This window comes from Pseudorca crassidens, chromosome 20 (genome assembly GCF_039906515.1).
Source record: "Pseudorca crassidens isolate mPseCra1 chromosome 20, mPseCra1.hap1, whole genome shotgun sequence".
Classification (NCBI taxonomy): Eukaryota; Metazoa; Chordata; class Mammalia; order Artiodactyla; family Delphinidae; genus Pseudorca; species Pseudorca crassidens.
In genome coordinates this window covers 11,128,065-11,151,779 of record NC_090315.1, presented here as the reverse complement: position 1 = coordinate 11,151,779, position 23,715 = coordinate 11,128,065, and the positions used below count along the sequence as shown (strand labels likewise).

Below are 23,715 nucleotides of genomic sequence, written 5' to 3'. Positions count from 1 at the left end.
ACCTGGGGCGGGGTGTGAAGGTCTTTGGGCAGCTAGGGTAAGTATTTGTGTGTCTCCTTTATTCCGTGGGAGACGAGATGAGGGGCTTGGACAGGACAGGAATGAGGGGTCACTCCCTGTCTGATGCTGGGGCCGAGTCACTGCCTGCTGGTGGTTGCCGGGTCATCTCCTAGTCCCTATCCCTCCTCCCAGACTGGTTGCAGACAGAGGGGGCGTGGGGGAAGAGGTGTTTGAGGCTGGGCTTTTGTCTGGAAACCTCAGTCTCCCTGTATTGTCCCCCTGTCCCCTCAGCCTTCCAGGTCTCCCTACCTCTTCCCCACTATTGGGACAGAGAATCAAGACTCTCCTGGGAATTAGGAACCACCCAACCCCTCCAGCTTGGCTTCATACCTGCTGTGCGACCATGAGCCAGGCCCTCCCCCTCTCTGGGCCTGTGGGATTCAACAATTTTAAAATGCTTCACCCTCTGTGCCCTGGCTGGGCCAGGCTCTGCACTGGGAGGCAAGGGCCAGGAAGTCAGGTTTCTGAAGCAGCTAGTGAGATCCTTACCAGTGGATGCCTAAGAGTTGGAGGCTGTGGTGTCTGAAATACCCTAATTAGACTCTTGAACTACATTTCCTAACTGGGTGGCTAGGTAAGCAGCTTTCCCCTCTGAGCCTGGGTTACAACAGTGTATGCTGTGAGCAGACAGGATAGGTCTGCAAGGCTTATAACTCCCCACCAATGGAACTGTCATTTAAACAATCCCAACACCCAGGTTTTTCAGGGAGTTTCACTGAACCAGGCAGCTCTCAGAAGTCAGGAAGAGAATAGGAATCCTGGGTTTGAATTTCTTGATGGGATGGGATGAGATGGGATCTTGGGCAAGTCACAAACTCTCTATCATTTTCCTCTTTTATAAAATGAAGATTTTTCCTCCCTTAACCTTCCAAAGCTGTTTTAACGATTGTAAATCTTGTATTGAAAGGCTTAGTACAAGAGCCGGTATTTGGTAAGTGCTAAATACATGGCATTTATTATTATTATTTCATCATCATCATTATTATTACTATTATTATTAATTATGCCCCCCCACACATACATTATTTCTGACTACGGATAGAATTATAAAGTAGAAAGGAGAGGTTAACAACACCATCAGCAGGAGGGACACTTCACCCTGTTTTATTCCCCATCCCCACCAAACCCGCGTACCTCCCAAACGCCGCCGGATCTCTGGGGGCAGCAGGGTCCAAGACACACATCCTTTGTCCATCCGGGAAAAGTGAAGGTGAAGCTCAGAGAGAAAAGACATTTTTCAAGGTCGCACAGCCAGTCAGGGCAGAAGCTGGTATGAGCCTCGGGACTCCACCCCCACTTCCACTTTCACCTGGAGCATCACAGCCCCTTCCACCCGGTTCGGGACTCAGTTTCCCCGCCTATGTGACTACACCACAGAGCCAGAGCTGCTTTTGGAGATTGACCTTATTCTTGAGAGAGAGCGCTGCACCACCAGGGGAAATGGGAGGGGCGGCCAGAGGTGAGGGGGACCCCCATCTGGGGGTCTTCCCTGCGGGGATCCTCCGCTGGGTCAGTCTAATAGCCTATTAATATCAGCCCCCGGGGCGGCGCTGCACTGCGCAGGCGCGGGCGGGTTCCGCAGGCGCGCGGGGCGAGCGCACGAGCGAGCGAGGGATTCCCTCTGACGTAATTGCTAGGATACCAAACAAACACTCAGCGGCGCCGGCCAAGCTCCTTATATGGCTAATTGCGTCACAGGAACTCCGGGGAGACCAGGCCGGGATCCCCTCCCGCCGAGTGCTTCAGAACGCAGCCCCCAAGACCCTCAGGGCCGCAAGGGTGATGCAGGTGATCAGATCGAGGCTAGGGCAGGTCTGTTGCCGGACGGTGCGTGGCTGGGTTCACCAGGGCCGGAGATATTGAGAAGTTCGCGGAGCGCGGGAAGGGTGACGTAAGCAGGGGGGCCGGGCCCCGGGCATATAAATACAGCGGCTCTGGGCTTCATTCATAAGACTCAGAGCTACGGCCAAGGCTGGGATACGCGGAGCTGGGACTTGATTGTAGTGGTTCTTCGTCTTCGGGGCTGTGAAATTCAGTTTATTATTTTTCCGGAAAGTTTTTGGAAGGATTCTTCTAGATAATTCTACATTTTATTTTGGAGGATCGACTTACTTTTTTTCGTCTTCCTTATTACTCCCCTCCCCCCGTGGGACCCGCCGGACGCGTGGAGGGGACCGCACCCGAAGCAGATTCTGTACAGCAGGACAGAGCTTTCCGCCTCTGGGGGAGCGATCCCCCCTCGCCCCCGGGTCCTACGGAGCCTGGACTTTCAGGAGGCACAGCGGCATCTTGTGGGGGCCTGGGCACCGCAAAAGAATTACACAGAAACTTTGCCTTTGTTGGAGCGGGACGCTGCCCCCATCCCGAGTTTCGCCGGACTCTCACCTTTCTTTCCCCCACCCGGCCATAGCCTTGGCTTCCCGGCGACCTCAGCGTGGTCACAGGGGCCCCCCTGTGCCCAGGGAAATGTTTCAAGCTTTCCCCGGAGACTACGACTCCGGCTCCCGGTGCAGCTCCTCACCCTCCGCCGAGTCTCAATATCTGTCTTCGGTGGACTCCTTCGGCAGTCCACCCACCGCCGCCGCCTCCCAGGTAAGTTCTAGAGGGTTGGGGTGATGCTTTGTGGTTTATAATTTTTTTAAAGTCAAGGGTGGAGCGAGCAGTCCCCCCACCCCAAATAAAGACGCGTCAAAATCCAGGATCTGAGAGGGGATAGGCTCACGGCGCACTCTGCAAACTGCAGAGTCCGGACGTGCTTGCAATTGGTTGTGTGCGTGGAACGCAGGGAGGGAGCACAGAGGGGTGAGCTTTGGGGGTGGGGTGAGTACGCCGTTCAGTGCAACGTGTATGAGGTAGCAGGGCTGAGAACTTTTAGCCGGCTCGGGGACTGCCCCCCACTCAGGTCACCAACCTGAAGCTAGCGCCGTTAGGCAGGTGGGGGAAATCCCGGGGAAGCTTCCAGTAGCCTCCTCCCTTTTTCCTCCTCCATCCGAGCGCCTACTCCGGCGCCGGGTCACCCTCGACCCAGTGGGAAGGCGGGCCTCGAACCCTCAGTGGCGCTGCCTCCGCCTCCTGCGCGGAGACGTAACGGGGAACCCGTGCGTAACGGCTGACGCGCTGGAATCCTCCGTCTGACGCGGGGCACGCACGGCGCGTGGCGCCCCCTTCGTCCGCCCCGCCCCTGACGTCCCGGGAGCGTTCTATTTTGGAACGCCGGGGCCACGTTGCTAAGGGAGGGGGCAGCCCGGCGTTCCGATTGGCCGCCGCGGCGCAATCTTTGGCCAATCAACTTTCCCTTCCTATTTGTAGGGTGCAGTTTCCTTCCCCCAGTTCGTCCCCGGAACCCGTGGTTCTTCGGCACTAGGGTCTCTTTTACGGGCCTCTAGAGGAAGAGCGAGGGGATTCCTGTCGCCACAGGAGCGATCTTCTGCGATCCAATGAGTCCGCAAGGACCTTGCCGGGATCCTGTCCCTCCGCTCTCAGGGTCAGAGGGTGTCTGTGTGCCGGAATTTCTTTGGGAGACATAGTGACCGTCACCCACTTCTCCAGGCACACACAGATACATTCCCACTCCTTAAGCTCCCGACGCCGGGTGTCTCCGGTTTGTCCGAAGACAGGACTAGAACCGCTAGCCCTAGGGGAACCAGCCAGGTGGTCTTCAGGAGCCCCGCCCCCTCTGGGTTTCCAGGATGCTGATTGGCCAGCGAGCCAGCCTGTCCCTCACCACGCCCCCTGGGAGAGTAGTTAAGCCTTCCGAGCAGTTCTAGGATTACATTTTGGGGGTGGGGGAGATGAACGGTGCTTGGGCTTGGGGTCTCGGGACCTACACCACTCCACCTCCGCGACAGTCTGAGGGAGCCTGGCTGCTCACTTTCTCTCCTTGTCTGCCCACCGTAACCTGTCGCTTGTCAGTCTTACTCTGGGGAGAGACAATTACTTGAAACGTTGTTCTAAACTCCTAGGCCCGTCCCCCAACACCCTTTTAACTGGGACCCCCGCCCCTGCACGGGGGTCTCATGGACCCTCCAGTCTCTCATCCCCTCGCTCAGAGGGGTGTGTATATGTGTGTGACTGTAGAGGGAGGCTTAGCCTAAGGCCTCTCCCTCTCCCTCCCCTTGCCTCTGGGGTGGGGGTGGGGTGTTGTGGCTGTGTGTGTGGCTGTGACTCCATCCCGGGGGTTCTGTCACCCGGCTGTGTCCAGCCTCCTCCCCACCCCCCACACCTAAGAGTCACCAACCCGGGGTGTGATTCACCACCCGCTGGAACCGTGCAACCTTTCCCCGAGGAAGAAGGAGGAGGTAGAAGCCAGTTGCACAGAAATCCTCTCATTAACCACTGCGTCACGGTGTAGTGGAAGGGTGGGTGTTGTGGCTTTTTGCCTGTGACACACACATCCACACCCGCTGGCCCCGTGCTCACTCACAGGGTCGGTGTGTGTGTGTGTGTTGGGGGTGTGTGTGTCGGTGTCTCTGTTTGTGTGTCTACGCCTGTGTGTGTATGTGTCACCCTGTAGGAGTGCGCCGGTCTTGGGGAGATGCCCGGTTCCTTCGTGCCCACGGTCACCGCGATCACAACCAGCCAGGACCTCCAGTGGCTCGTGCAACCTACCCTCATCTCTTCCATGGCCCAGTCCCAGGGGCAGCCACTGGCCTCCCAGCCCACAGCCGTTGACCCCTATGACATGCCAGGAACCAGTTACTCCACGCCGGGCATAAGTGGCTACAGCAGTGGCGGAGCTAGTGGCAGTGGTGGGCCTTCCACCAGCGGAACCACCAGTGGACCTGGGACTGGACCTGGGCCCCGCCCAGCCCGAGCCCGGCCTAGGAGACCCCGAGAGGAGACGGTGAGTAAAGGGCATCAGAGCTTGCTCTGGGTGCAGGGGCAGGGGTGGGGGCAGGGGAAGAAGCAAGAGAGGCAGGAACTTTCCCACTGTTGGGGTGAGGGACCATCTGTAGCCTCAATGCTGCAGAAACCCTATCATCCTCCCCACAGTCAGTGAGGTCTAGAAGGTTCTTTTCTGACTCCTGGGGATTCTTGAAGAAGAGGAGGTTTGGGGTGGATGGGGAGGAACACATGTCCCCCAAATCTCACTATCTCTTATCTCCCGTACTCAGCTCACTCCAGAGGAGGAGGAGAAGAGAAGGGTTCGCCGAGAACGAAACAAACTGGCAGCAGCAAAGTGTAGGAACCGGCGAAGGGAGCTGACTGACCGACTCCAGGCGGTGAGGATGGTCCCTGGGGTGGGATGAGGGTATGCTGAAGGGGGGCTCTCTCCCCATCTTCTGTTACCCACCACCACCTGTGCCCTTATCCTGGACTGAGAACCAGAGGTTCCACATGTGGAACGAGATACAGACGGGGTCACCCAGCTCATACACGCAGGCTCTCACCTACTCCTGGCTGCTTCCTGTCCTGGTTTATGACCCCGGATCTCCCCCACCACACACACCACTTGCCTGGCCTTCACTTCATCCTGAGGGGACATATGAGCGAACTTTAATAGAGGGGCGCTCCAGTCATTTCCCCTTTTTGGTCTTGGGCAAGTGATAACCCATTTTTGCCTCAGTTTCTCCATCTCTTCAACTCCTCAGTGAATCTCCCAGGTTCCTGCTAGATTTAACATTCTGGAGAGTCTGTGAAACGAAATTCTTTGATTCTATATCAATTCCCCCACCACCTGCCCCGGCCACCCGTAGTTCTCAGAGCTTGGACTGGTGGCCTCTGCCACGATGCCCCTCTATTTTCATGCCCTACCTCAGTCTGAGAGTTTTCTACTTTATACTTGCAGGGGTTTCCCTGCTAAATCAGGGAAATTCTTTACTTCCCTGAGCTACCTGGTCTCTTCCCTGGGAGGCAGAGGGGGAAAAGTAACAGAGGGGAATAGGTGGCCTTAGAAACATATGACGATCGTTCACTCACTCAACAAACCTCTGAGTGCCTCTTGCAACCAGAGACTTCCTATGTGTACCTGGCCCTTTCCCAACCATCCACTGGACAGATGGGGAAACTGAGGCTCCTAGAAAGCAAGACCCTTGCCCCAAGTCCCATAGCACACCAGGCCTCCATCTCAGGGGGTCTTTCAGTCCAGAGCTGCCTTCCAACCCTGGGCCTCCACAGTCAGTCTAGGAGAGATGGCTTCAGCCATGACTCACCTTCTCTAGTCGCTCACGGCCTTTTTCTCCTTCCTCGCTCTTCTCTGCGACCTGGCCGCCCGGGCCTCAGGAGACAGACCAATTGGAGGAAGAAAAGGCGGAGCTGGAGTCGGAGATCGCCGAGCTCCAAAAGGAGAAGGAACGTCTGGAGTTTGTGCTGGTGGCCCACAAACCGGGCTGCAAGATCCCCTACGAAGAGGGGCCCGGGCCGGGCCCGCTGGCGGAGGTGAGAGATTTGCCGGGGTCAGCATCCACTAAGGAAGATGGTTTCAGCTGGCTGCTTCCGCCCCCGCCACCACCGCCCCTGCCCTTCCAGACCAGCCAAGACGCACCCCCCAACCTGACAGCTTCTCTCTTTACACACAGTGAAGTTCAAGTCCTCGGCGACCCCTTCCCCGTTGTTAACCCTTCGTACACTTCCTCGTTTGTCCTCACCTGCCCGGAGGTCTCCGCGTTCGCCGGCGCCCAACGCACCAGCGGCAGCGACCAGCCTTCCGACCCCCTGAACTCGCCCTCCCTTCTCGCTCTGTGAACTCTTTAGACACAAAACAAACAAACACACAAGGGAGAGAGAGATTTGGATGAGGAGGAGAGAGGGGAAGAGACAAAGCGGGCGAGTGGCCTCCCTGCCTCTCCTGTCTGACCCTCCGCTGCCACTGCCGTCGGACAGGAGGACTTCCTTGTGTTTTGTGCCGCCTCTTGTTTCTGTGGCCCGGCGAGACCAGAGAGCTGGTGACTTTGGGGACAGGGGGTGGGGAGGGGATGGACACCGCCCCCCGGCTGCCTGTCGGCTGTCTGGCTTCAACCCAACCTCTGGGGATGGGGGAGTGGGGGCGGGGGTGACGCCCACCTTTGGGCTGGAGGGAGAGGGGTGCTGGCGGTGGGCTTTGGGGTGAGCTGTAGTCCTCTGCAGAGAGGCCCAACAAGGAAATGCCACAGGACCCCCAAAGAGTCTCCCACGCCCACCCTTCAAGGGGTGACAAGGCTGGTTCTCCCTGCTCGCCCCCCACCACGACCTTAGCTTATTTATCTAACATTTCCATGTGGGTAGGTCCTCCCCTGAATTGAGCCCCCCTTTCAAGGGAAGTTGATGCCCCCCCTATGATGATCCCCTTCCCCCCCCCCCGACCCAGACTTAGTCTGAAATGTGAACCTCCCTCCCTGACCGTCCAGCTGCTCCCTCCCAGCGAGACTGGCTCTGATTTAAATTTCCTGAACCCTAAGGATCCCCCGCACATTCAGCCCCCAGCCCTCTTTTGGGATTCCAGTGTTAGTCTACCCTCCCCCACCGCCCGTCAGCCTCCCCTCCGGGCCTTCCTTGTTGGGCCTCTCTGATTCAGGCAGCAGTGGGTGCTGTGATGCCTGTCCCGCGGGAGTGTTTTATACTGTGAAATGAGTTGGCCGGATTGGGCGGGGGGAGGAGCCCGGTGGGACAGAACCCCTCCGGAGGGACTGTGCCGCCCACTCCCCAAAGCCCTTCCGTGGTCTCCCCTCCCCCACCCGCCTCCCTCCTCCCCTCAAAATGAGTTTGACTCAAGGGGGTGACAGAATCGAGAGGGGCTGACACCCATTCGCGTGGCCTCTCTCCTCAGGACCCCCGCCCCTCCCCCCAGACCAAGCCCTGGCCTTTTCCTTTAAGGCCTGTCACCCTAACCCAGCCTAGGACGCCAATTTCTCCCTCCCCTCGGCACCCCACATCCTTTCTAGAAAGGGAGCAAGGGGAGATTGCCAGGGGGCCCGACGTTTTTCCGGAGAAGATTTAAAGGCTGAGGCTTTGAACCCGAAGGGGCTGGGCTCCCGCCGTCCCAGCTTCCCCTCCCCCTGCCCCAGCCCCAATTCTTGGTTTCGGCTCCCTCCCCCCTCCCCCCGCCTTTCCCTGTGTTTCACCTCATGAGAATTTTATCATGAGGCCAATTGATATTTTTTAATATCGGGTGGGTCACGCCGCCCTCCGTGCTGCATGGAGAACATTCCACTGCCCCGTCCCGCAGCTCCCGCCCTGAACCCAGAACCCCCCCCCACCCCGGCTATTTATCCCTTTCCTGATTTCCGAAAGGCACTTATATCTATTATGTATAAATAAATATATTATATGTGGGTGTGTGTGTGCGCGTGAGTATGTGAGAGCTTCCGCAACCTTGTTCTAGGTCATGTTGGCCCTCAAAGCCATGCCGTTGAATTGGAAACACTGCTTCTGGAAACTTCGAGGCGGCCTGTCTTGGGCTGCCTCTGTCTCTAGCTGTCTCTTTTCTGATTGTCTCGGCCCCTCTGGTTGTTTTCTGGCCGTCTCTGCCTGTCTCTTTCCCGAGTGTCCCTTCCCCTCTGTCTTTTCTCTGCCTGTTTTTACTTGACCGTTTCCATCTGACTGTCCCTGATCCTCCAGCGGTCTTCCGACTCCGGGTTCGTTGGGGACCTGAGATTTTATTTTTGTGAGTAAGCCTGTGGGATTATAGATGTTTGTAATCTGTATCTTTGAGGATTCTGGGTGTGAGTGTGAAGCTGTGAGCAGGGCCTGCCGCTGCAGACCACAATTTATTGAATATCCAACTACCCCCACCCCATGCTGTATTTGTGATTCTCTTTTTGTATTTTGCACCTGACCCCTGGGGGGCTGGGGCTGGCTGGCACTGGGCCGCTACCCTCCCCTTCGTGGTTCTGCACTGTCGCCAATAAAAAGCTCTTAAAAGTGCATCCACCAAGCTTCAGGGTCTGTTTGCTCCTGATACCCATCGCCTGCCTTCCTTTCAGCATGAAGGAGTGAGGTTAGATTGCTATGGGACTGCACACGCACACACACACGCTGGAACTCTTACTAGTGAATCAGCCAACAGCAGGATGGAGGGAGGCTAGACAGTCAGGAGGACTTCCCACACACACAGGCTGTACCTCCTCCTTGAAGAAGTAATGAGGCAGAATATAAGCCATGAGGTGTCTGATACCAGAATGCTAAAGGTCAGGGAGGTTTCCTGGTGAGGGAAGAATTTATACAGTAAGCCCCCTACATACAAACAAGTTCTGTTCCGAGGTGGCATTCGTTAAGTCCAATTTGTTCATAAGCCCAACAGAGTTAGCCTAGGTACCCAGCTAACACAATCGGCTACATAGTACTGCACTGTAATAGGTTTATAATACTTTTCGCACAAATAATACATAAACACAAAAAATAAAACATTTAAAATTTTACAGTACAGTACCTTGAAAAGTACAGTAGTACAGTACAACAGCTGGCATCCAGGGGCCGGCATGAAGAGGCAAGAAGAGTTACTGACTGGAGGAGGGAGAGGAGGTGGGAGATGGTAGAGCTGAAGGATAGTCAACAATAAGAGACGGAGGGCAAGCTGCAATTTCACTCATGCCTGACGTTGATGGCAGAGGTTCTGGTTTCTTGCTGGCTTCAATTCTATCTACCCTCTTGAAAAAATGATCCAGTGACGTCTGGGTAGTAGCTCTTTTTTTGCTAGTCATCCAGTGATGTCTAGGTAGTCTCTCTGTTTTTCTCGTCATAGATGACATGGTAGCACTGGATTGCATTCTGAACGGCTGCTGCAACCTTCGTGTATCATTGCACGTGAACTAACTTACATGATTAGGCATGCAAATGAATGTTCACATCTTTGAAAACTCACAACTTGAAGGTTCATATATAGGGAACTTATTGTACTTGACTCTGTAATGTTCTGGGAATTGTCTGAGCAAAATTTAGAGTTAGAAGAAGTTTATGCTGCTGAAGACCACTCAGGCATATGGCAACTCCTCAGGGTTATATGACTCACAAAACTTGGATCACTTTTACAGTGAAGATCAGTTGCCTTTTGCTTTTTCACATGATCACTTCTTCTGGGTTTGGAACATATTGGGGACAAACCAAGATTGACTAAACCAAAACCATTGCCACTTTGTCCAAAGATACAGCTGAGCCATCCCCATTGCAAGATCCAAACCTGCTCTCATTTGCATAGCAGCAAGCACTCTGGGAATGGAAGTACTGGTCCAGAGGTCAGATGTCTTAGTAAATGACTAAGCAGGGGTATTTGTCAGGATGGAATTACTTAATTTCTTAGTTAATTCACAAAATTTGCTAAGCATTTATCGTGTGCCCAGCCCTGTGCTGGGCAGGGTTGGGGATACTGCAGAGACTGAGATAGCCCCAGGCTCCCCCCTCCTAAGGTTCACAGTCCAGTGGGGGACACAGACCTGTTCATAGTCAGGGATGATCTAAATTGGACAGGGTTGGGGGAGTCCATGGGACTTGAGGGGCCCAGTGGAGGCACCTAACCTGACCTGGGAGTCAGGAAAGACTTCCTGGAGGAGAGGATAGCTAAGCTGAGCCTTAGAGGATAAATAGACAGCATAGAAGGGAATAGAAAAAGGCTGAGTCTAATGAAATAGTGAGTGCAAACAGCTGTGAGTGGGGAGAGGGCTTGATACATTGAGGGAGCTAGAGGTTCACAGGCGCTAGAACAAAAGGTGTGAAGAGAAAGGTTACCAGGGAGCAGATTCTGCAGGCTGAAATTCCAGTCTAAGAGTTTAGATCTTCTCTTGAGGGTACCGGGGAGCTCTGGCAGGTTTTGAGCATAAGAAGGTCAGGGACAGGTTTGTGCTTTAGGAAGACTCCTCTAGCTGCCAGGTTGAGGGTAGCTGGGAGAGGAAGGGGGCAAGGATAAGGCAGAAGATCAGAGATGAGGCTAGGGCGAGGACACTGAGATGTGAGGAGGAGCCTGGAATAGGACCAGGGCTGTGGGAGAGAGAGGAGGGGAAGGATTCAAAAGACTTTGAGGAGGCAGAACAGACAGGACGTGGTGAGTAGCTGATTTGGGAAAGACAGCACAGGGCAGTGGTAAATAGCACTGGCCAGAGGTCTGAGAGCCCTGGGGCTGGAGGCTTCCCAAAGCTGGGTGACCTTGGACAAGAGACTTCATCTTTCTGAACCTCAGTTTCCTCAGCTGCAGAATGGGGCTGAGGGGAATCAGTGAGCTAGTACACACCAGCGCTGAGCGCAGAGTAAAATGCAGTTATCACCATCTTCATCGCTGTTATTGAGGCCACCCTGTTTCCCTGCCTGGAATATTCCCCCTCTCTGCTGGCTAATCCACTCTCTCATCCTTCAGGTGTATATTCAGCTATTACCCTGACACCCTACCTGAACTCAGGTCTCCTTGTAAGATGTCCTCATAGGTTCTGTGCCTGCCTTCCCCGTACTTATCACTTTTGTAGTTGTTAATTAAATGGGTAATTGATTAGTGTTTAAAGTTTGTCTCCTCCACTTGACTGGGAGCACCATGAAGTCAGGGTCAGGGTTTTGTCGTCACCAGTGTGTCCCCAGGACCGCTCAGTGCAGGGCCGGGCATAGAGCAACCACCCCGCAGATACTTGTTGAATGAGTGAATGAATGAATGAATGATCAAATGAATAAATATTTGCTTAGTAAGTGCATGCGTGATTAAGTACATGAGTGAGTAAATGAATAAGTGAGTAAGCAAGTGAAGGGGAGGAATCCAGGATCACTCTCAAACTGTAAATATCCTAGAACAGAGAGTGTAGACGAATTTTTCTTAATCTTTTGGAGTTCTTTGTTATTTGCGGAAAAAAAGAAACGCATTGTCGAGCGCAGAAGTGAAACAACGTTCTCCGTACCAATTCGCACTCTACGATAGAGAGCTTAGATAAGAGAATTGAGTACGACGCCCGAAAGGTGGAATTGAACCACTCTGTCGCTAGACAGCTACAGGTTTGAAGCCTGCACCCCAGACCACTGAGGATCATCCGGGCGAATAATTAGTCTTCCCACACAGCTGTATAAAACCCATAAATTTCCACTTTTTTAACCTATGGTGATGTAGTTTCGGAGACTGTGATACTGTTGACTTCAATATACATAAATTCTCGCAAGCTATTTATTACGGTGCATATCCTTCCAAAATGTTGAGTTTGCCTCATGAGTTGAATCATTGTCGCTTTAGAAACTGTCTCATTTGCATTGCGCCGTGCATTCTGGGAAACGGCGCCAGGGGACCTGGAGCCCTCCCTTCTGGCTGTTAAAGGGCCAGAAGCCCCTTTTTTCCAAGTAAGAAGTCCATTGTTTAAGAGAAAAGATTCATAATTCGGCATTCAGAGGCCCCTTTCCTGAAAAATCCGAATTCGAGTGGGTGGGTTCCTGCTAGAGTCTGATTTAGCCCAGCCCCGGAGGCTCCGAGCTGGCGGCCATAGGGCTGGGGCGACACCTGCTGTTCTTTTGTGGAACTTCAGCGATCTACAGAGCCCTACGTTTTTTCACATGTTCAGTGAGCACCTAGAGTCCCAGACGCAGTCCTAGGTTCTGCGGATGACAGAATTTCTGTCCCCATTGAGCTTAGATCAGTTTTTGCATCTGCATTTTATGGACGAGGAAAGTGAGGCGTAGAAACGGATAGTACCCTACCCTATCCACACAGCCCAACCACTTGGGAGAACAGAACTTGTGCCATTGTAATTATATTATTACAAAAAAAGTGATCCTTTTAAAATCCAAGTCAGTGATCCTTTGACAATATCATTCCCCGACATGAAACCTTCCCAATGGCTCCCGTCTCAGAGTAAAAGTCAAAGCTCTCATCACAGCCTTACAAACCCGATGATTAGACCTTTGCACTCCTCGGACCCGATCTCCTACTCCTCTCTCCTCATATACTCGGTTTCTGGCTCACAGATCTCTTGCTGCACACATCAGGCATGCTCCCTTCTCAGGGCCATTGCGTTTGTTGATCCCCCTGACTGAATCTCCTTTCCTCCGCATGTTCCCATGACTCACTGCCTCTCTTCACTCTGGCCTCTGCTTAAATATCACTACTTAATGAAGCCTTCCCGGAGCACCCAATCTAAAATAGCAAGCCCTGTCACTCTACCCCCTTCCGCTTCTGGACTTTTCTCCATCACCCTGATCACCACCTGCCATATTCTACTTCTGTTTGCTTATTGTCTGGCTGCTCCCGCTAGAATATCAGCTCCATGAAACCGTGGACTTTGTTTCGGTGGATTTTGTTTGTTTGTTTATTTGGCCAGGCCGCGAAGCTGATGTGATCCTAGTTCCCTAGCCAGGAACTGAACCCAGGCCCTAGGCAGTGAGAGCACGGAGTCCTAACCACTTTGGTTCATTTCTATGTCCCTGGTACCCAAAGCGTGCTTGAGCACTTGCCGGATGCTCACTAAATGTTTGTAGGATGAACGCAAGAATATTATCACTATCCTTTTCTGAGCCTCAGTTTCCCCATCTGGAAAACAAGACTAGTGCAACTCGGGGGAATCATAACGAGCAGCTGGCTATAGAAGGCTGACATGGCACCAGGCAACTGGCAGTCACTCAATAAAGGCTGTTTCCATCTCCAACCTGTTTCTTGCCTCCAGTGGGGGTACCAAGGATGGGCTTGGGGGCTTTAGCCGTTCCTGAACCCATAATCGCAACCAGTCCATCTTCCTCCTTTCTTTGAGATGGACAAATGGACACTTTGTCTTATGGAAAGTATGAATAAAAGTATCTTTAGGAAATGTTGCTCTTTTATTTGGAAGCTTAAAACACTACCCCTGCTTGGCAAATTCAGATTTAAGAGAAGCCCCCCTAAGTCCTGTTTCTTTCAGTTAGCTAGCTGCTGCTAGGCAACCCCTGTATACAAAACCCGAGGCTGTAACTACTACGCCTGTAACATCATTATCTATCTCCTAAAATGTGACATGCATCACAAGAGGCAAGATTTTAGGTGATGCACATTTTTTTTTTTAATATATATATATATATTTTTTTGCGGTACGCGGACCTCTCACTGTTGTGGTCTCTCCCGTTGCGGAGCACAGGCTCTGGACGCGCAGGCTCAGCAGCCATGGCTCACAGGCCCAGCCACTCTGCGGCATGTGGGATCTTCCCGGACCGGGGCACGAACCCGTGTCCCCTGCATTGGCAGGCGGACTCTCAACCATCTGCGCCACCAGGGAAGCCCCCAAACATTTTAAATGGTAATAGTTTCGTGTTTAACTGTTATCTTCTATTTCTGGCAAGTGATACTGACTTCCTTGGTGGTGGAGTAACATTTCCTTTTAAAAGACATTTGTTTTATTTTTTTTAATAAACCAATTTAAAGAAAAAATTAGGCAAATAGCAGAACAGGTGATATAAAGATCATCAAGGTCCTGAGGGCTGACTGAGGTTTGGGAAACAATGTCATAGCTAACAATGCAGCTTCTGTTTACTGGACATTTATTCTATGCCAGGCCCTGTAACAAGGGCTTTACATGTAGGTAGTTTATGGCGACAATTTTCTATTTGAGGAAATGAGCCTTCAAGAGGTGAGTTCACTTGCTCAGGGTTACGCAGCCAAAAAGTGAAGATGATTCAATCCAGGTCTGTCGGTCTTTAGACTCCAGTCTCCTGCCTCCTCCTCCCCCAGTTTAGTTTTGGAAACTGAGGCCCAAAGAGGCCACGAGGCCCTGTGCTTATTCCCAAGGCAGTTGGAATGGAGAGAAACGGGTGGAGAGGTTGGAAAGAGAGAAAAGACATGGCTTGCTGACTGACTAGATGTTGGGGGTGAGGGATTAGGAGTCCAGGGCCATACCTGGGTCTCTGGCTGGGCAGGAGGGGATGTCCCTGAGTGGGAAATCAGATAGGACAAGGAAGAGGTTTAGATATGTTTGAGGGGAGAGTCTTCCATTAGGCAGTTGGATACATGGTTCTCGGACTCAGGTGAAATGGTTGCCCAGCAGGGAGAGTGTGGGGATCGACTCGCGATGTCTGCCTTGAGCACAGGCATGGAAAGTGGCTGTCAAGGTTTGGCTAGCCCTGGGATCAGCCAACTCTCAGATTGCAGAGGGGAAGTTTCTTCCTCCGCAGAGATGGGGAAGATTCCTCCTTGAGTATCACTTACCTGCTTTTCAGTACAGGAAGGTGAAAACTGGACGGGGCTGGAAGCACAGGAGGCCTTGGGTTTTCCACAGAAGTCTTTATTACAGTGTAAATCCAAGCTCAGGCCTCCCCTGGGCCCCATGCAAAGCCCCAGCGTTGGGGCCAGTGGCATCCAGGAGACATCGCCCCTTCACGGCGCCTCTAGCGGTGGGGTCCCGGAAGTGCAGGGCGTGTGCCCTATCTAGGCAACTACAAGTCCCAGCAGGCCCCGTGGCCAAGGTGCCTCGCCTTTCCAAGACTCCTAGAGCAGAGCCTCTTGGGAAATGTAGTCCTGGCCACTCAGGCAATTTGCGCAAACTCCCTGGTGTGAGCGATCCTGACACCCACTGGGAAATGGCTTGGGATGAGGCAGGGAGAGGGTGGGGATGGAAGGGAAATGGAGGAGGGCAGAGGGCTACAGGGGGTGGGGGCAGGCGTCCCGCAGGCAGAGGCACCCCTTTCATTCGGCTTTGGCTTTGGATCCGGAGACTGCGGCTGCTGCCGAGGCAAGGGCTCCGGTCCCTGGGAACTTAGCTCGGATCCTGAGGGAGAAACAGGTGGAGTCAAGGGGTGGGGCAAGCGACAGGATAAGTAGTATCTAGGAACTAAAAACTCGATGGAGGAACTGAGTGCCCAAGCCAGCCCCTGCCCTCCACCTACTGGCCTGCGATGGAACTGTCTCTCACCTTTTAAGAAAAGCAGGCACTCAGCCCCAGGAGATTTAGGGACAGGGAATATTGGGGGTGGGGCCGCGGAGGAGCATTCCCAAGTTTTCGCATTCCCCAGCCCATCCGTCTCTACCACATGCCCTTACTTAGCTTTGATGTGGCTCAACTGATTGGTCACCAATCCCACATACTGGTCAATCTGGGCCTGGGGAGACAAGAAGGGGTGAAAGGAGAGATTGGAGGGGGTTCTTCTCCCTAATTCATTAAGAAAGCTTCTTCCTCCCCCACCCCCAGATCAGGAGTTGGGAGGAGTGGCCCACCACTCCACCATCAACTCTAAACCTGATAAAATACCCTTGGAAATCAGAGGTCCAAGGTGAAGTGTCAAGTCAATTGGACCACACTCTGTGTGGGAAGTGATGTCAGGTAGACACACAAGAATCTGCCAGTGGCTTTGCGTCCTGGGAACTACTGTTAATCTTTGAGTGAGTTTTGTGTGTGTGTGTGTTTAGGGGCAGCGTAAGAATAGAGAGTGTTAGTGTTGGTTGTTGCGTCCCTGAGTGGATTGATTTAAATATTAGTTTAATTCAGTGTTAACTGACTTTGTGAGCCTCGGTGATTCCGGCATGTGAGGGAGCTAGGGCTATCTCCCTGGCAGGAACATGTATCGTTTGGCTCTCAGCTGTGCCGGAGAATGTTAAAAATGGAATGTTGGTCCATCTGCCTGTCTCTGGATAGGATATGTGTCAGTTGGCCCTGGTTCTGTCAGTGTTCTGGGCTGGGCTGGGTGTCAGTCAGACCCAGACTATGTGTAGGGATAGATGGCGTCAGTCTGTCTGTCTGTCTGTCTGCAAATGGAATATGTGTTTGTCAGTCTCTGGTGGTATCAGGGGAGACAGGGTATCGGGGTATCAGGAGAAGGCATTCATCTGTCTGCCTGTTTCTGGCTAGAAAGAGTGTTGTTCAGCCTCGTGCTATGTCGGCAGAGAAGACACCAGTCAGGCTGCCTCTCTGGAGGTAGGACGTGTCAAGGCAGACCTTGGATCACTGTTGGGGAGAAGCATCAGTTAGTCTACCTGCCTTGGGTTGGAATGTGTCAGATCCTGGCTCTGTCACGGGCCACCTATCGAAATGCCTGTCTCTGGCTGTGGAAACATATTAGGTAGACCCTAGCTGCATGGAGGAGGGGCAGCAGGCAGACCACCTGTGCCTAGCATGTGTCAGTCAGAGCCTGATTCTGTCAGGGGTGGGAACACCAGCTTGTCCTCCTGTCTCTGGCTGGGACATCTGTCACGGACCCCGGCTGTGTGTGTGTGGGGGGTGGTTTGGCCGGGGTACTGCCAACTGAGGGCCTGTCGCACTTACCTGGTGCTGCCGGTACAGCAGAGGGACTGTGAATAAACCGATCACTCCTGCGGGCACAGAGATGGGGGTCAGGGCTCTCCAGGGAGATTGACAGCTCCATTCAGAGCCCTGTCCTCCAGCAGACCCCAGCAACCCACCTCCCCGCGCCGCCCCTCACAGCCTTCCCAGCTCACCCAGAATGAGAAGAGTCAAACCATTGAAGACGGCACCCACGAAGGTCAAGATGTAGAAGAGAAGGGCCAGCTGAAGGTGAGGGTCGGGGTCAGCAGAGTCTATGGGGTACACCCTGGGCTGGGAACTTCCCCAGCAATGGCCCTTCTCCCCTCCTCCCCCCAGGGGCAGGGAGTTGAATGTTGGGACCCAGGAGGGAGTGTGGGGCTTCGGGGCACCTTGAGGGAATCCACGAAGTCTTCTACCAGAAAGAAATGCCGCAGCTGCATGGCCGCAGAGACCACACAGGAGGCAATCTGTTGGGACATACGTTCTGTCTGCTCCCGAGTCAGGGTCAGGTCCACATCCAGGTAGGCCCTGAGAGAACAGAGGTGTGTGAGGCCACTCAATGGGTGGATGGGACCCAGGCTGAGGGGCGTGGCTGAGTCAAGGGCAAGAAGTGAGGGTTGGGGAGTAAGGCCAGGTGTAGCATGCTAGGGTGGAGGTCAGGGTCAGGAGACGGGATCAAGGATTAAGGGTAAGAGGTTAGGGTCTGAGGTTACGGCTGGAAGTCAAGGGTCAGAGTCTGGTTTAATGTCAGGGTCAGGCTGGAGTCAGGAACAGGAACAGGATGGGTCAGGGCCAGGGTGAGAAGTCAGTGCCTGATCTGAGGTCATGGGTCATGACTTAGGGTCAGCGCTGAGGTCTGGACAGAGGTCAGGTTTGGGGGCCAGGCTGCAGGCTCTCACTGGAAGGGGTTGGCGCCGTCTCCCCGGTGCACGGCCTGCAGCACTTTTCGGTAAACCCTGAGAGAGATGGTGCCGCAGAGCAGCAACAGGGCCACGTGGGCCGCCACGGACACGATGCTAAAACGCAGGAGGCTGAGCAGGGAGACCATGAGGCCTGTGAAGACCACTCCTGACGTCCTCGTGTCCTTCCAGTACAGCAGGTCTGCCACTGTGGAGGGAGGGGGCGGCAATCAGGCTGGGGTTTGGAGCTGGCCTGGCTGACCTCCTGACCTCCTATTTCCTGTCTTGGGGCTGAAACATCACCTCTCGACACACCTGTCAGAGCCTTAACCCAATTTCCAGATTTTTATTTATCTTCTTTTATTCCATGCTTGCCTCCTGGAAAACCCAAGTTAACTGTCTAGCAAGTCCCCTCAAGCTTACTCCTGCCCATAGATAATGTGTGAACACAATTTTGGGTGAAAAATCAATCTTCTGCATCATGCATATCTCACTCTATTTTCCTCCTAGAATTCCCTCCTAGTCAACGGGAATAGCTATTCATTCATTCATTTTAAGGGCTACACGATATTCCATGGTGTGGCTACACCATCATTCATTTTATTCAACCATGCAGCTATTGCTGGGTCGTTTACTTTGTTTCCTCCCCCATCCTCTTCCCTGACAGTACTACAAGGACCAGCCTCCTGCAGATATTCTTACCTCCGGGAGGTTCTATTTCTGAGATAGAGTGCCAGGGGTCGAATCGCTGGGTGGACTAAGTATGTATTTTTGAATGTCATAAATATGATCAGATTGCTTACTAGCAAGACTGTAACAATCCTTATTTCTATGAGCAACACGCAAGTGATCTTTTCCCAGCATCCTGCCCAGCAATGGGTGTTATTGTTCTTTTTATTTTTTGCACCCTGACAGGTGTAAAGTCACGTCTCCTTGATACCCCTACCAACACATACATCGAAGTCCTAAATGTATTAATAACATCATCCTCCTTCTTAGGCCCTAACTCAAACTTCTGACCCCTTTCAGAGATCCTAAACTCACCTCCCAAGCCCAGCCTCTGTCCTGATCAGTGACCTTTGGACCTCAACGTTTCATCTCACTCATCTTAACTTTTAACAACCGTCCCTATAATCGGCTCTGCTTTGAGCCCTGAACTGAGAGCCCAGTACCCTGCCATCTATTTCCAGACAGTCTCCATCCTCCCACCCTTAACCCCAATCAAACTGACCCATCCCAACCAGTCCCCCTCAGAGTCTGACTCTCCTCACTTCTGTATCTTCCCTATGCACATCCTCCCATCTACCTCTAACTAGGGTAGACCTCCCCTCAACCACTCCCCTGCAGGCTCCCCAAAGCCTGAGCCAGTGGTGGGGGAGGGGCCGGGTCGCCTGAGGCGGGGGCTAAGTTTAGGCACGATGGGGGGAGGGTGCCTCTCAGGCAGCTGTGCTGGCCTGTCCAGCTACTGAGTGACAGCACCGCCTGGGCCTGAGGCTGGGGGAGGGGGCCTCGCTGCTCTTGGGCCCCAAAGCTCCGGCTCGAGAGAGAGGGGACCCCATACTCCCTCCACGCCCTCCCTAGACACCCCCGCAGCCCCTCAGCCCCAGCCTGCCGCTCTGGGGAATCTGGGACCAAGAGGAAACATCCCCCAGATTTGAGGGCGATAAAAGTGAATCTGGGTCCCTTTCCACGGTCCCCCAGCGCCCGCGTCCCAACCCGCCCCGAAAGCCCACCTTTACTCCCCATCTCGGCTCCGAGTGAGAGGCTACAGACACTGCTGCTTCTCAGGGATTTTGCCCACTTCAGTGGAACCCGGAGGGAGGGAGTAAGGGGGCGGGGCTCCTTTGTACCCAGCCAATGACTCTCCATTGCGGTGGGAACAATTCCAAAACGGGGTGGCTCTCTTTGTAAACAGCCAAAAGCAGTGATGTCTATAACCTACCTATAGGAACCGTTCGTGGAGGCTGAGCATACTTTAAAGTAAGGCGGGGTCTATTTACAATTGGCCAATTCATGTGGTCCGGGAAGAGGAGAGTTTTTAAAACGCACGGAGTTTACTTTTACTTGCCCGGTGGCCACATTCAGAAAAGAGCATTATTTTTTCAGGGATTTGGCCTGTCCAAAATCAGCCTCTAGGGGGAGCACTCCAAAAGAGGGATTATTTTTTAGCAATTAGCCAATTCTAATGCTTCTTCCAACTTCTCAGGTGGGAGGGCTAACTTCTCAAGTGGGCGGGGGAACCATTTAAAAAGAGCCAATAGCAATCTCAGGTAACGGGAAAATTTTTTTAAAGGGTGGAGTTTACAATGTCTTGCCAGTAGCAATACCTCCTCGCTTCTCCATTCTCCTCCGTTCCTTCCAGAGGATGGTCCCTTTAAAAATCAATCCTCCACCCTCGCTGTAGTCCAAAGGAGCACGTTCCCTCATGCACTTTACCTAGAAAGTGTGGTTCCAATGTGAATTCTGATTGGTCCGTGCTATCGAGGCACTGCCCCGTGATTGGCTCCCGCTCCAGCCCTCCCCATGGCTCTTCCTCCTCCTTCTTGTCCAGCAAGGGCTCATCTGGCCAAGAGTTCGAATCCCGAGATCGATGTGGAGATGGGGTACGGGCCTGAGGGATTCCAGAGCCAGGGCTGGGCTGTGGAGTCAAGACTTCGGGCGGCGAGGACTGAGCGAGTCCGAGTTGTAGGTCCAGTTCTGGTGCGTTAGAGAGAGAAGGCTGTGAGCTTTCACCATGGAGGTGCCCTAAGGAGAGACCACCCACCCCTGGTGGCTTTTGTCCCAGCACCTGGGACATCTCACCTTTCCCAGCCTCTCCAACCTCTGATCCGTCGGGCTCTTCGTCATCCAGCGGGGTGGAGCTACTGGTGGCAGAGTCTTCCCCGGACCCTGCTCCCCGGGCCGCCCAGCCCACTTGGTCCAGTTGGAGCCCCAGGTCCTCCAGGGGGCGCTCAGCTGGAGGGGCAGAATCGGGGTGACCACGGCGCCCAGGCTCCGGGGATTGGCTCAGGCTGGGGATGCTCTCCAAGCTGTCGCCCAGGCCAGGTTGCGGGGGCGGCTCTCGCGGCTCCGAGACTGAGCGGCCCTGGGGCCGTGGGCGGCGAGCAGCTGAATCCCTGCGGGCCCCAGAGCCCAGCACGCCATCGAAGGCGATGTAGGAGAAGGTCAGCTCCCGGGGAGTGCCCCAGTCCTGCGACGTGGTCTCCTCCTCGTCTTCCTCTGAGAATTCCCGGGCTGTATGCAGCTCCCGAAAATCCGAGTCGTCGTTCCCTCCTGCCATGAGCAAAGGAGGGCACGAACTCCTCTGACCAAGACCCTAGCCCACTCCCCTTAAGCCCTTTACCCAGCTGTGAGCCCCCTTCAAGTCCCACTCTCACACCCTCCCTCTCTGCTTACCTTCTGTGGAGTCGGGAGTAGAGGAAGCTGTAGACGGAGCTTCTTCTGCAAGAGGGAAAGAATCAAAGACTCTTAGAAGCTTAGATTGCCCGAGTTACAGAAGTAGTGTGCTAGTCCTGGAAACCTGTCTGAATTAAGGAATCTTAGAGTTTTAATTACAGGACCTCTAGAACATTCTGTATACAGACTGTAAAACCTTAGTATCCCTGCTGTCTGAAGCTCAGTCTTAGAAGTTCAAATCCAGGAATCTCGATCTTAGTGTCTTTAAATTAGGGATTTTAGGAGGCTTCAATTAATTAATTCTTTCAACAACCATTAATTGAGTGTTTAATACATGCCAGGCACTGTTTTAGATCCTGAGGATACAACTGTGAACAAAACAGACAAAATGTCTAGTCTCATAGAGCTTACACTCTATAGGGGAGATAGACAGTAACAATTAAACTTATGATGTTGGGTGCTAAGTGTGTGGAGAAAAATTAAGGTAAGGGAAGAGAAAGTAAGGGGGTGCTATTTCAGACAGGTTGGTGAGGAAGACTTCCCGGATGCCATTTGAACAGAAACCTGAATGATGTGAGGAAACCATGCGGATATCTAGGGAAGCGTCTTCCAGGCAGAGGGAAAAGCCAGTGCAAAGGCCCTGAGGCAAGCACTAAGCTTTGCATATCTGAGGAACTGAGAAGTGTGCAGATGGGACTGGAACAGGGTGACTGATGGGGAGATGGAAGGGAGATGAGGGCAGAGAGGAAAGGCGGGGTGGGGTGGGGGTGGGGAGATCACGTAGGGCTTTCCTTTGTAAGCCCAGGTAAGGACAAGATATTAGAATGTTGGGATGATACTCTAAAATGTTGAAATAACAAATTCTCAGAATTTTGGCATGTTGACTCCCAAGACGTGCAAGTGGCTAGGTCGGCGTTGCAATCCCCAGCTGTCAGAACCATAGGGGTGTGAGACAGAGCATGTTAGCCAAGGACTGTTAGAGCCCTGGGCTCAGAAATCATAAGGCTCAGGCAAGGCGTTTTCAATTATGGAATTCAGCCTCTCAGAGTTAGCTTGGGGCTTTGCCTACAGGAGATGCTCAGTACCGTTTGGAGATTGAAATCAGATGCCCCCCCGCCCCCACCTCGTTTCTTCAGCTAGGGAATAGGAGGCCAGGAATCAGAGACCTGGAGTGGTAAAACCTAAGGACCCAGGAGTCCTAGTCCCAACCCAGGGATGGCTGTATCCCGGGGACAGGGGATTGTACAATTCGGGCGAGGTCGGGGCTGCCTCTGAGTCTGGGGAGAAAACGGAGGTGGGATGCGAAGATGGGTGATGCGGGGGAAGGGGGGAGTCAGACCCTCTTCTCCATCGTGGCTCTACCCCTCTATTCAAATCCCCTCACCGCTGGCTGTGGCCAGCACCAGGGCGAGGGGACAGCTCCCGGAGAGCTTCCTCATCCCCGGGCGGAGCCCCGGGGCACATTCAAGGGCCCAGAGCGCCCCTCGTCGGCTATCTCAGTGCCCCCAGCCTCTGCCCAGTCTCACTCAGGTTGTCCGGGTCAAGTCGCCCCCATCGCCGCTAGAACACGGTGGGGAGGGAGAGCTTCCTTTGTCTCCTTCGCTTCCTCCCCATCTCGGCTCTCCCGCGGCCCAGGTCGGAGGGGAAACCGGGGAGGAGCCCACCCGGGCCTCTGGGCCCCACACCAGGCCTGAGCCTCCCCCTACTCACTGCAGTGGGCGAAGACCGGCAGGACCTGCCCCATGGCCCCCCTCGGGCCTGCATCGGGACCCCCGCCCACTCCGGCCACGCCGCCCTGGGCCTGGGGCCGCGAGCGCTCATCTCCGCCGCGCCCAGGACGCCGCCGCCGCCATCCTCGCTGCCTCCTCCTCCCGGGCCGCTCCAGCAGCCGCCACCGCCGCCGCCGCCGCCGCCGCCGCCGCCGCCGCCGCCGCCGCCCTCGGTTCGGCTCAGCGGTGGCGGGCGGGGCCGCTGTGGGGCGACTGCAGCGCGGGGCCCGGGGGCGGGGCCAGAGAACGGGGGGCGGAACATGAGGGAGGGGGAGGGGGAGGGGAAACACCCGGGAGGATGGAGGTGGGCGTGGCCTTCCTAATAGAGGGGCGGAGCTAGGACCGTAGGCTACCTGTCGAGAAGGCCTGGAAGGCGGTCTGAAGGGCGGGGTCTAGACAGAAGAGGGCGGGGCCTTTAGGGGGAGAGAAGCGGGACCGAGGGTAGCGTGAGGGGCTCCGGGAAATGATGATGAAGGAGCCTAGGCGGAGAGGATGGGGGCG

At 54.1% G+C, this 23,715-nt stretch overlaps 2 protein-coding genes and 1 non-coding gene across 7 annotated transcripts; 1 reads left to right on the top strand and 2 right to left on the bottom strand.

Moving 5' to 3' along the window:
* Positions 1-1,930: 1,930 nt before the first annotated feature.
* FOSB (FosB proto-oncogene, AP-1 transcription factor subunit) lies at positions 1,931-8,901 on the top strand. Of its 4 annotated transcripts, XM_067718702.1 has the most exons (5): positions 1,931-2,652; positions 4,574-4,903; positions 5,175-5,282; positions 6,283-6,438; positions 6,579-6,718. In XM_067718702.1, exons 1-5 carry the CDS (start codon positions 2,527-2,529, stop codon positions 6,579-6,581), a joined length of 723 nt encoding a protein of 240 aa, XP_067574803.1. In that variant the 5' UTR covers positions 1,931-2,526; the 3' UTR covers positions 6,582-6,718. The 4 variants fall into 4 exon arrangements, with proteins under 4 accessions (XP_067574803.1, XP_067574799.1, XP_067574800.1 ...); XM_067718698.1 differs by having other exon boundaries at positions 1,937-2,652; positions 6,283-8,901; XM_067718699.1 differs by having other exon boundaries at positions 2,569-2,652; positions 4,486-4,903; positions 6,283-8,901.
* Positions 8,902-11,894: 2,993 nt separating this feature from the next.
* Positions 11,895-11,981, bottom strand: TRNASTOP-UCA (transfer RNA opal suppressor (anticodon UCA)). Its single transcript has one exon. It is a non-coding gene; the product is annotated as a tRNA-Sec (tRNA).
* Positions 11,982-15,160: 3,179 nt separating this feature from the next.
* On the bottom strand, positions 15,161-23,348 carry RTN2 (reticulon 2). Of its 2 annotated transcripts, XM_067718681.1 has the most exons (10): positions 23,156-23,348; positions 21,446-21,490; positions 20,852-21,322; positions 20,486-20,746; positions 18,050-18,257; positions 17,540-17,678; positions 17,324-17,393; positions 17,151-17,197; positions 15,932-15,990; positions 15,161-15,659 (listed from the first exon to the last, which is right to left on the bottom strand). In XM_067718681.1, exons 1-10 carry the CDS (start codon positions 23,187-23,189, stop codon positions 15,578-15,580), a joined length of 1,416 nt encoding a protein of 471 aa, XP_067574782.1. In that variant the 5' UTR covers positions 23,190-23,348; the 3' UTR covers positions 15,161-15,577. The 2 variants fall into 2 exon arrangements, with proteins under 2 accessions (XP_067574782.1, XP_067574783.1); XM_067718682.1 differs by lacking the exons at positions 20,486-20,746; positions 20,852-21,322; positions 21,446-21,490; positions 23,156-23,348 and adding an exon at positions 19,783-19,810.
* Between the last annotated feature and the right edge of the window lie 367 nt (positions 23,349-23,715).